The 15,538-nt window shown below is 37.4% G+C and overlaps 1 protein-coding gene across 1 annotated transcript in view; it reads right to left on the bottom strand.

Annotated features, from left to right (window-relative positions):
• Positions 1-4,597: 4,597 nt before the first annotated feature.
• Positions 4,598-15,538, bottom strand: part of LOC131539170 (uncharacterized) — a 15,663-nt gene continuing 4,722 nt past the window's right edge. Inside the window, exons 2-4 of the mRNA XM_058773526.1 lie at positions 14,710-15,113; positions 13,253-14,655; positions 4,598-6,944 (exon numbers count right to left, since the gene is read on the bottom strand). Coding sequence (XP_058629509.1) covers positions 5,122-6,944; positions 13,253-14,655; positions 14,710-15,113 — 3,630 coding nt within the window. The 3' untranslated portion in view covers positions 4,598-5,121. The remainder of the gene's footprint in view (positions 6,945-13,252; positions 14,656-14,709; positions 15,114-15,538) is intronic.

Raw genomic sequence — 15,538 nt, 5'->3', positions numbered from 1 at the left:
TAGTCTCAATATGTTAGATTTTTGTTTAATAATACGCATTACATTTTCTCCAAATTTGGTGGATTTCATTTTTTTATTACTTTGCAATTATGATGTTAAAAAATGACCAGATAAATTATCTAATTTTCATAAGCAGGTCCTTCTCGGCTGGGCTCTGTTATAGTAGGACAATTATTCTCCTCATAAATATTATATCTGGGACAACTGAGATATTCTGTATAAATATAAATCTCTTTTTTTTTTCAATGTTGGTTTTAGGCAGATATCTTACTTGTAAATCAAAGTGGCCACTTATTAAACTATGAAGAATTTCTTTGTCGTTTTAATATTCCCATTACCCTAAATAATTTGCTGTTGTTTTTGATGCCATACCATCAAAAAATAGTTAAAGAGGATACATCGCTAACAGCCATGTCACAATTATTGAATGTCTGTACAGTGAAGAAAAGGCCAATGTTGCTGTTTTGAAAAGTTGTTTATTGTTAACTGTTTAAAAGAGATTACACATAAAGTTTGCGGTGGAGAAACATCGTCGAGTGAATGTGCTTAATCATCTTCCCTTTTTCAGGGGTATAACATGATCGGCATGATTAGAAACTCCAGTTATGAGCAAAACAATGATGAACCTCAAGTGTGATACAAACAAGACTTTATTAAATACACTTCAAGCTATTTTAACACACACATAAGAGTTTCTAATTGGAAAAACTTAAAGCTGAAGCAGCGTAAAGAATAAAAGCATGAAATTTGGCAGTATTTGATATTCAGCAAACCAACTGATCAAAAGAAACATCAGTTTCTTTGTTCTAACACCTTTGTGAAAAGTAGTACTTGCACTTCTTGCCTGTTGAAAGAGAGTCATGATGCAACCTGTTGAGGCTTCATTTGATCTTTGCTTAAATTGTTCTGAGAACCAGTTTGAGGCAGAAGGTCTTTGATGATTGGAAAGACGAGGCCACAGCTTGACACAAATTTAGAGGTCCTTCAAAGACTTCTAACTCTTCCTCATCTTCACATCAGAATTTCTCAGAATCAGCCTGTGACCTTGTGATCAGTGATCTTTTAATAACATTCATTAACATGCTAAAACTATTTTGAGAGTTCTCGTGATTGAAATGTATTTATTGGCAATCCAAAAGGTTTAGATTTAGTAATATATTCAGTTCATTTAGTACTACATTAAGCAGTTTTATCTTTTTAGGGTGCGTTTACATGACAACGATGTACTAAAAACAGACAGCAATACATTTACACAAATCCACGAAAATGACTTAAAATGCTGTATTATGCTGCCAGGACAATAGTTAACAATGTCACTTTGGAAAGAAACACTACACACTTGTGCACATGCACATTTTTTATTTTATTTTTTAAATTTAAATTAAATTAAATTAATTTTTTAACAGAGCACTCGTATAGAATAGACACGTAATACGCATGCACGACATGATCGTTTTCACAAATTTGTGTCTTTGTAGGTTAACACGGAGACAATAGTGCTATTGTTTTCAAAAACTTGCACTTTGAAACATATTAAAGTGTCAGAAATGCATGCAGAACATTTTACAACAAAATCAAAAGTTATGGTTGATAGGTATAGTTATAGATAAGATTATATATAGGTTATAGATAAAGAGTTTAAGAAGTTGTAATTAAGTACAGTGCCTTAACATTTAAATGAACTCATTCCCCAGCAGAAATCGCATCTGGTCTCGTACTGTATCACGTCCCTTGTCAGTATCGTCGCTTGCTTGGCCATTTGTTGTGATTAACAGGAAGTGTGTTCAGCTGAATTGGATTAGTATTTTGTTAGATGGGTATAAAAAAATCTCAGTTTACCGCGGCAGCTGTTGTATGAAGGCCTCCTCGTGTGAAGACCGAAGAGTGTAAAGACCATTGACTCTACCGTGCGACTCCACCGGACAGAGACACCGGCAAAGGATATAAGTATCGCTTTTTATTTCGCCTCTTTCCTACTACTTGTTTCCCTTCTGTTTCAGTTTTTATCACCATTTCTTACTATGTGTAAGTAAGTTGTTGTTGTTGTTTTTTTTTAGCAAGTGTGTTTGGCTCAGTGTTATTTTTTAGGATTACTGATAAACTAATGTAGTTTGATTTGTATTTGTTATCCATTTTAGTTTTTACAGTTGTTGTAATGTTGTCATTTTATTCGTTTTTTATTATATCTGTAACGGGGCTGACGAGACGTGAGACGTGCGGATCCAATTGCAAGCTTTTATTTACAGGCATGGTCATAAAACAGGCAGGGTCGAGCAATGGCAAACAGGTATGGCAGGGACAAGACAAAGAGTAATCCTAGGGCAAGCGAAGGTCGACGATAGGCGAACAGTATCCAAGGGGTAAGGCAGAGAGATAATCCAGGGAACACAGGCTATAATCCAGGCAAGGGAATGAACAGAGTCCGAACAGGGAGACAGGGGTAAATACAGGGAGACAGACTAGAAAATAACAAACATTCCGTAAAGCAGCTGACACTAGGGGAGTGAAAAACGCAGGACAATACAGGAACAGAACAGAAACACGGAATGGCACGGAAAGGGTTAATCCAGGGAACACGGGCTCTGTAAGTTGCTACGGCTAGGGGAGCGGTAAACGCATACAATACTCGGCGGAGAGGCAGAGAAAGTCCATGGCTTAAGTAGGGGGTGTGATCAGTGTGTGCATTGGATCAGGTGTGCGTGTGATTAGTGCAATCAGCTGTGTGTGTCGTTAGTGCAATGAATGATGGGAATTGGAGTCCATGTGATGTGTGGTGTGAAAGTCCATGTGGTGAGCGGGTGACCTCTAGTGGTGAATGAATGGGAGTGCAGACCAGATTCGTGACAATATCTGTATAGGTTTTCTTTTTTTTTTACATTGAGTTTGTTTTATTTAATTTGAGTTATTTTAGTACTTCAACATACTAAGTGGAAATGAAATGTTATATATATATATATATATATGCGTGTGTGTGTGTGTGTGTGTGTGGCTGTACATACACATGTAGTTAATTTTTGGTGTTTGGCTTAGCGTTATGTTAGAATCATTATTATACTCTTATACCTTTTGTTCTTTAATATTTTGAATTGTTTTTAGCTTTATGTTTTGTTTTCATTTAAATGTTAAGTTTTGAAATGTTGTTGTTTGCATTTATCATTTTTATTTACTTTCTTTATTTTCCTAAATGTGTGCATATATAGTATTTATAGAGTTTTAACTTTTAGTTTTAGTTACTTTTTCTTATTTGTAAGTTGCTTTGGATAAAAGCGTCTGCTAAATGACTTAAAGTAAAGTAATTGTCCCACCACATAATTCTATCATGATTTAGAGTTTTCCTCTCCGGACCTTAGTATTGATGGGTATTTTAATTATTTTAATTCTGTTTGTACAGAAATTTTAGATGAGATTGGGAATCAAAAACTCACAGGATGAATAGTGAAATCCATATTTTAGGTAAATTTGCAGAAGGGCTGAGTGAAAATGGAAGAATGACAGGCAACAAGTATCATTTCAAATTTTAAGCAAAAACTTGGTAAATTTTCAGTGAAGGCTGCAAAAGCCAAATATTTTTCTAATATAATTAATAAAAATAAAAAAGCCAAATATTTTATTTAGTACAATTCATAAAGTATTTTTTTTTCTCCTGCTCCTATTAATTACCTCAAGACTAATCAAAAATGTGTGTGTTTTTTGTAAATAAAATTGATCATCTTTGGTCACAGATTACCCCAGTAACAATTTTATGTTCAGAGTTAAATCATCGGAGTTCATTTAATAGTTTTGAACTTATTTCTTTATCACAGTTGAAGCATATATTAACGTGTACTAGACCGGCAATTCTGATTCTGGAAAGGTAGTTATCCTTATTTTGCTCGATCTCACAGCTGCATTTGATACCATTGAATATGGCACTTAATTGCAGTGTTTGGAAGATGTTGGTATTAAGGGTATGCCTTAGATTGGTTTAAATAATATTTAAATGATATATCATTTTCAGTTTGCATTGGAGATTTGTGTTCTACATCAACTAAATTACATAGTGGTGTGCAACGGGTCTATACTTATTTATTTTCATTATGTATGAGTCCTTTGAGCTCAATTTTTCGTAAATACAACATTATGCATAATCTATGACACCCAGTTATATATTCCAATTGATCCAAATAGCTCTCAGTCCTTTGATGGACTTGTTCAGTGTTTAGGTGAGATCAAAATCTGGTTGGCAAGTAATTTTCTTCATCTTAATATGTATAAGACTGACTGTGTTGTCTTTGGACGCCCTTCTGCTTCTAAGGAAATTACACGTAGGTTGGCCTCTATATGGTGACAAGTGTTCCAGGTCATGTCAAGAGTTTGGGCATTATCATGGATTCAGGTTTAGTTTTAGATAAACATGTTACTAGTGTTGTTAAGGCTGGGTTTTGTCAACTCAGATCAGTTCTCTGTTAATCATGATTTTGTATCATCACACACTGACTACTGTAATTCTTTATATTTATATATATATATATATATATATATATATATATATATATATAGGTATCTCACAGGGTCAGTTATCTCATCTTCAATTAGTGCAAAATACTGCTGCCAGACTTTTGACTCACACACGGTGAATAAAAGAGAGATAATTACCCCAGTTTTGGTTTATTTACACTGGTTGCATGTCAAATTTAGAATTGAGTTTAAGGTTCCTGTGATGGTTTTTAAAGTGTTGCATGGTGATGCCCCAAAATATATTGCTGACCTTTTGATTCCTTATCAAAATACAAGAAATATGAGACCTTCGAGTCAGATGATTCTTCATATTCCTAAAAACTAGATAAAAATCAAAGGGTGAAGAGGGCTTTCTCAGTGGCTGCCCCACGATTATGGAACCCTCTTCCAATGCACATTAAATCTTCCCCATCGGTGGATTCTTTTATGTCTGAAATCACATCTTTTTAGTGTAGCTCTTAGAATTGATTAGAGTGATCAGGATTTAATTATAAATTGTCTGACTGTCTGTATGTAATTATTTTTTTGTTGTTGTATTGATGCCGGAAAGCACTTTGATCAAATGCATTTGTTTTAAATGTGCTATAGAAATAATAATTGTATTGTATTGCTTTGTATTATATTTCATTTTCTGCTCATTTTTTCACTAATATAATTCACTGCATTATTGAACAGGACCCTTGGATTATAGGATACTCCGTTTTTTCTTGCTTCGGGTTTGTAATCATTCCAATCCTCTGGAAGCACTTCTCCTGTGGAAACCTTACTGATGATCTCTGCCTTCTTCCTGACTTCCATTAAAGACTGAATGCGATCTTGAAATCCTGGCTTGGCCTCTTGTTTCTCAGACTCAATCATCAGATCAATGTAATCAGGGGTGGACAGAGGATTGGGCTTGAGAGCGATTTCCTGCAGCCGCTCCAAGGACTTTTGAGATCCCTTGATTAGTTTGGCCACAATATCCTGGACAACCTGAAACTCCTTTTCAAGCTCTTCGAAGATCTTTTCTTTTGACATGACCTGTCCATGTGCTTCCTCAAATCGCTTCTTTAAATCCTGATAGGTTTCCTTTCTTTTTTCTGTGACATAATCCCATTTATATTTCTGATTAAAGTGCACATTCCAGGCACACTTTCCAGGACAGATCGTACACACTCCATGTTCCATAGCTATGCACTTATGTTTATCACGGTCATCTGCATATATACATGTATCATGACATGTGAAGTGACACTTCTGGCAGTTGGTTAAGTAGTAGCCTGTTTTGATTTCAATCTGTTTTGGGACAGTTACTTCTAATTCATATTCAAAATCCTTGTTTGCATCCATTTCAGCCTTGTGCTGCTGCAGAGCAGCTCTTGTCTTCTTGATTTCATCCAGTTTTGTCAGACCAGCATTGATTTGGGGCTGGAGACCCTGCACATGCACTTCTAGCTGCTGCCGCTCTTTTAAGACCTCCTGTGTGAGAGACAAGCTCTGGGTGTTCATCATGTTGAGGGATGTGAAGAATTTCCTCATGCTGGAAAAACCCAACTTCCAGAACATTTCATCAAAGTCAGACTCCTCATCTTCTGCAGATTTATTATTGCTAGCAAACACAGCAGAGTTGTTGAACTTGAAGTGAAGTGGTTCTCCAGACTCGTTGGTAGAACAGGACACCTCAGCGACTTTGATGGCCTCGAGAACAGGAGGTGTTTTCCCATCTGCAAAAGTGACCATCATAAGGATGTTTTCAGCAATATCCTTCCCAAATATGGAAAGAATGGAGTCAAAGATGTATTTCTGTGTGTGCGTCAGACGGGCAAGTGAAGCCTGTACTACAAAACACACGGCATCAATGCAGTCGATCCCTCCTCGGGCAGAAAAGAACTCCTGAATCTGTTTTGTGATTTTCTGGTCATGTGAAATTCCTCTGGTGTCGCCGAAGCCTGGTGTGTCCACAATAGTCAGAGAATATGGGACCCGAAAACCATTCATGTGATTAATCTGATACGCTGTGATCTCCGATGTCTGACTTTCAGCCTGGGATTTCTGCTTCCCTTCATCTATTAGCAGAAACCGGAAGTCGTTTATCCATTGCACTCCCAGAATGTAGTTGATCATGCTGTTAATTAGAGTGGTTTTTCCTGCACCTGTGGCTCCAATCATCATAATGGTCTTATTTCCTTTTGTGATGTTGTCCCCAAATGTGCTTCTTCTGCAGAATCCATCACTGTTCTGCCATGTTTCATCCAGATTGAGTTTAAACATGGGTAGGTTTTCATTGCTTCCATCTTCTATTATTCTGCTCCAGTTGTTCTTTATATTATGTACAACACTTAAGCCCTTTCCATTGCTGTGGCCCATTTCCATGGTTTTGCTGCTTGTGTTTTCTCTTGACATTTTTTGATTGTTGTTAACAGCAGACTGGCATGGTCTAATTGTCTTTTTCTGACCTTTTTCCACTGCTGGTTGAAGGAAAGGGAAACAATTGTTTGTATGTTGATTTATAATTACAGTATAGCAAAGAAGTGAATACACCCCTGTGAAGCATCACTAAAATATCAAATGATTTAAAACTGTATTACCTGTTGTATCATTTCTGCATGCATTGCAGGTATAGTATTGCAACAAAAGTGAATACACATTTAATCACTAGCACACAAGTTAGAAAAACTGATCACTGAAACAAAATTGACTATACCTGTGATTTTCAATCAAAGTACATGAGTGGAGCGATTTTGAATGGAGGGAGGAGTGGATTTTTTTAAAGTCAGAGCGCCGTAGTTTTCACTCGCTCCAAGAGCGCTCCACCACAAGAATTCACATGTTAAACATTTAGCTAGCTTGATAGAGAAGAATCACTAAAATCTGAAAGAATGTGAAGATTATGATGATGGCAGTGGACAAGAGCGTGAAGTTATAGTTCTCAAGGAATTAGTTTGTTCCTTCTAGATCCTGAATATTTTCAGCTGAAAGCATGATTTAAACCGGTATGACACTTTTCACATGCAATCGCTCTCTCAATAATGCATTCAAACAAATATAATCTTACAGTGCTACTTCATCTGTATCTGATTTCGAATGAGCAGAAATCTGTAAGAAATGCAGCTACTAGACAGTAGGTGTCAGGGTTCTTCCATAAATTTCCAGGAGGCATTAGAGTCTTCAAAATTTCCATTTTTATTCTCTGCCACACTCATGTACTGATCACAAAGGTGCAGAAAAAATGGGAAAACACACACACAAAAACCCTAATAAATGAAATATCAGCACATTACTGAGTTCTGGGCCTTAGATGTTTCTCCAGGGATCCCTCACCAGAGCTAACTGTCATCAAAATTGAACCCTTTTAACAAATTAGACCAAACCATTTTATAATTACAGAGGGTCTCACAAGATCTTAATAAAAAATTTAGTACATCATACCTCAAAGAAAAAAGTAATAATACGTAGGCTACAAATAAACTTTATAAACATATGAGTCATTCTACGAAACGGGTGCCATTTTGGTCCGGAACATTCGATGAGATGCATAGGGCACGAAAAATTAAAGTAATTAATTCAAGTGTTCTTGTTAACATGATATGATAAAATGCTTTTCTTAAATTAATTTTTCTATTTTTGAATCATTTTTCATTAGTACATAGCCAATTACACATGTCCATGTTGACCAATAAAATATCACCAAATAGGACTATTTATTTATTTATTTTTGGACAATTATGTGTCCCTGTTTACATAAGACAAAGTTTTTTTTTTGTAATGTTTTTTTTGTAAATATTTTATGATTTGTGTGCGTCCTCAGTTTGACTAACTTGTTTTAGCTGTAAATAATGTACTGTTGCTATAAATGACATCGTTTAAGCCTTGTAGCCACCAAGAACAAAAGTAGGCTAGTCCTGACATTCTTTTACATTGTTTATGTGTTGCTTTTACATGTTAGGCAGGGTTCGTCAAGCTTAAACCAACCACCCCGTCATGCAAAATATATAGGGAAAACAGTTTTTTATTGCATTTTTTGCATTATTAATGCAAATAAAATTATATTTCAGATTGAATGCATGTATTCTGGGTGTGGAACTTGACTACATGGGAGATCTGTGGCTATTTTGGGATGAAATTTACCACCCCGTAACATGTTTTATTGTGACGCAGTGGTAATGGATGTAATTGAGAGGTTCTGCTTCCTGTTTGAATGTGAGGATGTGTGAAATCGATTAATTTATTTTTCTGTTAATTTAACCCTGTTTGGTTCATTCACTCACTTACTATATCACTCTTACACGTATCTCTTTCAGTCACTTTTCAGTCACTTATCACTCACTCACTATCTGTGTTTAATGAATTACCTTTTGATCTGTCTCCATCATGGCTACATGAAGCACTGCTGAGAGACAACAGCGATGCTGATGCACATTCACAATTCTGTCTATGGACATTTATTTTTCTCTATATTTTTATTACTTTTGTTATTTATAATTTATTGCCTATTCTCTTTATTATTAGTGTTTTTATTACCTTAAATTATATGTATGTCTGCACTATGTTTGTACTTCTGTACTGGAAGCTCCTGACACCAAGACAAATTCCTTGTGTGTGTGTAAACACACTTGGCAATAAAGCTCTTTCTGATTCTGAGTTAGGATTATAAATAAATGGACACTTGTAGAGAAAAAGAAACAGGCCTATCACTGATGAGTAACTGTTTTTACATATGGTGTACATGACTTTTCCATACCACCCCGTCACATCAGTTACCACCCCGTCACAGGGTCATTTTGTTAAAAATGTATAGAAAGGAAATGAAGTGTTACATAAATTAATGCTGAATGATGTTCTTGTTGTGTGGACTAATCCAATAAATTTAATTTTTTTTGTATTTTTTAAGTGAATTTGTTTTTTCAGTACAAACAACAAGGCGATTGAAATGTTGAATTCATTTTTCAAGATTAAAAATCTAAGAATAAAAAAAATGCACTAAATTACATACTTTCTATTGATAGATTCTAAAAAAGGGACATTTTACTATTAGGAAAACATCATATTTTAAAAATCTATTTCTTGTTTTACTACTCTAATGGTGTACATATTGTCCGTTACAGGGTGGTACAATAAAGGCACCCTTTCCTGAATAAACAGGGCAATAATATTAAGGATTTTGTGCCTGAGGTGGGAAAATGTGTATTCTGAAGGATTAACATATCTTTCAAGTTGTTGAAAAGAAGGTTTGTCTTTAGTGAAAATTTTGAACATTGAAATGCACCCGTTTCATAGAATGACTCAATTATTGTTTTTCATATCTCCCAGAGAACTACTAAGAACTACTATATACAGGTTCATAATGCAAAATATATAATTAATTCTAAAGTGAAGATCATGGTAACCCACTAGCAATGACTCAAGTATTACCAAATCCATCAGAAGAAATTTAATAATTATTTGGATCAGTATTCTAAAGTGAATAGACCCTTTTAGGGCCGACGTCACAATTACGTCACAGCACTAACTGGAGGCAAAACAAAGGGAAAACTGGAGGCGGCTCATTCAAACCAGCGCAGATCGGCTACATAAGGAGCTTAAAATATCGTCTTGTTGTGATGTCGGGTGCCAGAATCGACGTAGTAGAGGCTCCAATTTGACATTTTAAAGCATAACTGCTGTCACTGCCAGACAAAAAACCAACGACAGCTGTGGTTAAACGCGATAAAACGACCGGACTGATCAGAAATGATCGTCAAAAATGCTCGCGTTTGCAGTGCACACTTCTTATCAGAAAAGGTTAAATAAAGTAGGCTATTGTCTTTTGTTGTTATAGATTGTGTTACGCGTCTAAAGATTTCTTATGAATCTCTCTACTACACAGAACAAAATTATAAACGCATCACTTTTGTTTTTGACAACTTACATCATTTACAGGAGGTATACTGTATATTTAAAATAACTGATCATTACATGACACATACAACCCGAATTCCAGAAATGTTGGAACGTTTTCTAAATTTGAATAAAATGAAAACTAAAAGAATTTCACATGAGACAATATTTTATTCACAATAGAACATAGATGACACAACAAATGTTTAAACGGAGAAATCGTCTCAAGGTTACGTATGTAACCCTAGTTCCCCAAGGGAACGAGATGCTGCGTCGAAACGCTTTAGGAACGCTTTCAGCGTGACCACGCTCTGAACCACGTGTGTAATCAGTCCAATGGATGGGCGAGACGTCACGGGCGGGGTGACATAGCGACCAGGAAGAATAAATGCACGTGCAGTGGAACCGGCGTCAGTTTCTAGGAATGAAGCAAGCGCTCACAGGGATGCTGGATGTATGGCCCTGAGACGCAGCGTCTCATTCCCTCGGGGAACTAGGGTTACATGCGTAACCTTGAGACATTCCCCTTCAGGAACTCGAGCTGCATCAAAACGCTTTGGGAACGAGATGCCCACGCCGCCAAAAATCCCTGCCTAGTGTGGAAGAGCACAACTCAGGCGAGAGAAAGGGAGCCCGGAGTGGCTAAAGCAGGCAGGGCCCGCCGTCCCGAAGGCCAACTTCTGGAGGAGTGAGCCTTGACCCCCAAAGGAGAAGGGAGATCAGAGGACTTGAGGCTATGAAATAGCATCCTGATCCACCACTTAGCATAAGCTTCTCTGGCTGGAGGTCTCAGCCTCAGCGCACTGTAGAGGAAATGTGTAACTAGGGGGTATCTTCGCACTGACTGGCCACCATGAGGGGCTTGGTAGGCCGCAATGGACGCCACGTGGACCTATAGGGTGGAGTGGGTCAACCCTGTGGAGAAACGGGCCTGCAGGAACTCCAGAACTGTACCAAGTGGGCAAGTGACTGGGTCGAGCTGGCAGTCTCCGCAACAAGAAGTGAAAGCTTCCACTTCAAGACTTACAGTTTCCTCGTAGAGGGAGCTCTGGGTTGGAGGATGGTCTCAACAACCTCAGTTGAGAGCCCTTTGTTGCCCCCGTGCCAACTTTTTTGAGACCTGTAGCAGGCATCAAATTTGAAATGAGCTCATTTAGTGGACAAAAGTGTAAAATTTATCCGTTTAAACATTTATGTTCTCTGTGTTCTATTGTGAATAAAATATTGGCTTGTGTGATTTGAAAGTCTTTTAGTTTTCATTTTATTCAAATTTTAAAAAAAAATCGTCCCAACATTTCCGGGATTCAGGTTGTACATCTTCAAATAATATATCCATTACATTGAATGTTTAACTTTTTTTTGTATTTTGGCCCAGTTCATGTAGCTGTAAAATTAGTTGCCTGCTGAAATTGAAAAGTGTATATATACAGCTTCATGACTAGACAGACACAGGTGAGTTTGTCTTAACTATACACGTTAGGTTTCTCTACAGAGAACCGGAGGTAACGTTAATCCTGTCAGATCGTCCATGCTTTGAGTGATGGGTCGGCCAATCTGGTTTCGTCCGTTATAGTTAACCTTTTCAAATAACGATCGCAGTCCTGGACAGTGATTGACCTTACATATGCAGGTAAAATCGGATTTTCTCCAGTCAAAAATCAAGCTAACAAACTTCATAGCTAGCATTAGTGAAGCGGTCAGGGGAATCTTTCTGCCTCCACCTAAACTCCGCCCACAGAAAAACGTCACAATGTTTACTAACAGAAAAAGTGTCTATAACATTATAACTAATGAAATCATTGTAAGCTTTTATGGTATATGTAAGGGTTTGGATAGTAATGAAAAGAAAAAGTAGATACTGATAGCTAATAGTGAACTACCACTTTCAACTGAATGCTATTACTTACTGATTTGTTAATCAGAGTTTCTTCTTAGTTAACAGTAGTTACTAGAATGTAAATAGTGCATTAGTCATTTGTTCCTGTGTAGTTATTCATTAATGACAGTATTGTTACATGTGCATGTATTTCTGTTATTATTTGTCTGCCCGCTAGGGGGCTGGAAACTTGTTACCTATGTTTGTGATTGAGCAGATTACCTACAGCGGTGGACCATCAGCACGTGTTGAAAAGAAGCCACGCAGCTGAATTTGAGGGTGGGACTTGAGTGGCCGTCCAGACGTGGAGATGTGTTCTCCTTTCTACTTTTGCTCTCCTGACTAGTTCCTCACATTCGTGGTCCCTATTTTTGTATTATTTTAAATAAATTTCCCTATGAACCGAGCCTTGTTGTGTTGTCCCTCATTATGTTATAGCCTTGGCCGTAACAGTATTCTAAAGTCTTACCACCTGGTCTAATAGGTGCTCAAACTTCATTGGCCAATGATGGCTATGTCTCTTGAGATACACGAGTATCCTCATAAAACATCAAGGCAACTTGAACAAAGACACTGCATGCCAATTTTCAAGTTAATGGACTAACGGTTGCATAGTTATAGCTGTTTTTATGTCTTTTTTCATATTATAGCACCACCAAGTGGTGAATCGCCACATTATTTTATGTGTGTGTGTGTGTGTGTGTGTGTGTGTGAGTGAGCACAGAATGACATCATACATAAGTATAACAAATTTGGTTAAAATATCTCATTGTTCAAGAGTTATAGCCATTTTAGTGAAAGTGGCCGCACCTACTTCAAAAGTTTTGGCAAACCAGGTTTCATTCACCCCCAGTGGAATGCAAATTTATAGTGCTTATGAAATTGCAGTGTATGCTTGTTTATTTGTTAATTCACATTATTTTTATAATCTATTTTATGAATGTATGAGTGGTTCAAGCCCAAAGCGCTGAAACCCTATAGTAATTGTAAGGATTTTTAGGGGTTAACTCAAATTATTTTTACCTGTCATTAGAGGAGATTCATCTGCCTGTGGAGATCCGTTTGTTTTATCAGATTCATCTGTTTGTAGAGATCGCTCTGTCTTAGGAGATTCATTTATCTCTGGAGATCTGTCTGTCTGAGGAGATTCATTAGTTTGTGGAGATCTGTCTGTCTGAGGAGATTCATTTATCTCTGAAGATCTGTCTGTCTCAAGAGACTCATTTATCTCTGGAGATCTGTCTGTCTTAGGAGACTCATTTATCTCTGGAGATCTGTCTGTCTTAGGAGATTCATTTATCTGTTGAGATCTGTCTGTCTTAGGAGACTCATTTATCTCTGGAGATCTGTCTGTCTGAGGAGATTCATTTATCTGTTGAGATCTGTCTGTCTTAGGAGACTCATTTATCTCTGGAGATCTGTCTGTCTGAGGAGATTCATTAGTTTGTAGAGATCTGTCTGTCTTAGGCGATTCATTTATCTCTGGAGATCTGTCTGTCTTAGGAGATTCATTTATCTCTGGAGATCTGTCTGTCTGAGGAGATTCATTTATCTGTTGAGATCTGTCTGTCTTAGGAGACTCATTTATCTTTGGAGATCTGTCTGTCTTAGGAGACTCATTTATCTCTGGAGATCTGTCTGTCTTAGGAGACTCATTTATCTCTGGAGATCTGTCTGTCTTAGGAGATTCATTTATCTCTGGAGATCTGTCTGTCTGAGGAGATTCATTAGTTTGTGGAGATCTGTCTGTCTTAGGAGATTCATTTATCTCTGAAGATCTGTCTGTCTCAAGAGACTCATTTATCTCTGGAGATCTGTCTGTCTGAGGAGATTCATTAGTTTGTAGAGATCTGTCTGTCTTAGGCGATTCATTTATCTCTGGAGATCTGTCTGTCTTAGGAGACTCATTTATCTCTGGAGATCTGTCTGTCTTAGGAGACTCATTTATCTGTTGAGATCTGTCTGTCTTAGGAGACTCATTTATCTCTGGAGATCTGTCTGTCTTAGGAGACTCATTTATCTCTGGAGATCTGTCTGTCTTAGGAGATTCATTTATCTCTGGAGATCTGTCTGTCTGAGGAGATTCATTAGTTTGTGGAGATCTGTCTGTCTTAGGAGATTCATTTATCTGTTGAGATCTGTCTGTCTTAGGAGACTCATTTATCTCTGGAGATCTGTCTGTCTTAGGAGACTCATTTATCTCTGGAGATCTGTCTGTCTTAGGAGACTCATTTATCTCTGGAGATCTGTCTGTCTTAGGAGACTCATTTATCTCTGGAGATCTGTCTGTCTTAGGAGACTCATTTATCTCTGGAGATCTGTCTGTCTTAGGAGATTCATTTATCTCTGGAGATCTGTCTGTCTGAGGAGATTCATTAGTTTGTGGAGATCTGTCTGTCTTAGGAGATTCATTTATCTCTGGAGATCTGTCTGTCTTAGGAGATTAATTTATCTCTGGAGATCTGTCTGTCTTAGGAGACTCATTTATCTCTGGAGATCTGTCTGTCTTAGGAGACTCATTTATCTCTGGAGATCTGTCTGTCTTAGGAGACTCATTTATCTCTGGAGATCTGTCTGTCTTAGGAGACTCATTTATCTCTGGAGATCTGTCTGTCTTAGGAGACTCATTTATCTCTGGAGATCTGTCTGTCTTAGGAGATTCATTTATCTCTGGAGATCTGTCTGTCTGAGGAGATTCATTAGTTTGTGGAGATCTGTCTGTCTTAGGAGATTCATTTATCTCTGAAGATCTGTCTGTCTCAAGAGACTCATTAGTTTGTGGAGATCTGTCTGTCTTAGGAGATTCATTTATCTCTGGAGATCTGTCTGTCTGAGGAGATTCATCTGTTTGTAGAGATCCGTCTGTCTTAGGAGATTCATTTGTCTGTGGAGATTCAAGGTGGAAGGTGTGAGTTACAAACTACATAAACATAAATAAAAATAAATAAATTCAAATTTATTTCTAAGCATCTCATGAGGACTTAAATCTTCCAGGACGTAATTCCTCCCATAAAATAAGCTTTTGTTTAAACTTTGCAACTTTCTAATGACAGACAGATGATCCAGCAGGAGGTGCTACTGTCTATGCTTTAGGTTAAGAAGACATTTATTTATCGACTGGGGTCCTACGCAGGGCCGTCGCTAGTGGGGTGAAAGGTGGTGACGATTATAGGGGCCCACGGTGATCTCAACCGACTGGCTGAGGCCAGCCTAAAAAGACGCTCAGGACAGTTGACGGGCCACTGCTGCGCATCCTCACGAAAGTTTATCATTTGCACGTGTTTTAAGCCTGGCCAATTTAAACATTCA

The sequence above is a fragment of the Onychostoma macrolepis genome, chromosome 04, assembly GCF_012432095.1.
Source record: "Onychostoma macrolepis isolate SWU-2019 chromosome 04, ASM1243209v1, whole genome shotgun sequence".
NCBI lineage: Eukaryota > Metazoa > Chordata > Actinopteri > Cypriniformes > Cyprinidae > Onychostoma > Onychostoma macrolepis.
Note: the sequence above shows the minus strand (reverse complement) of the source record. Positions and strands in the feature narration are given on the sequence as shown.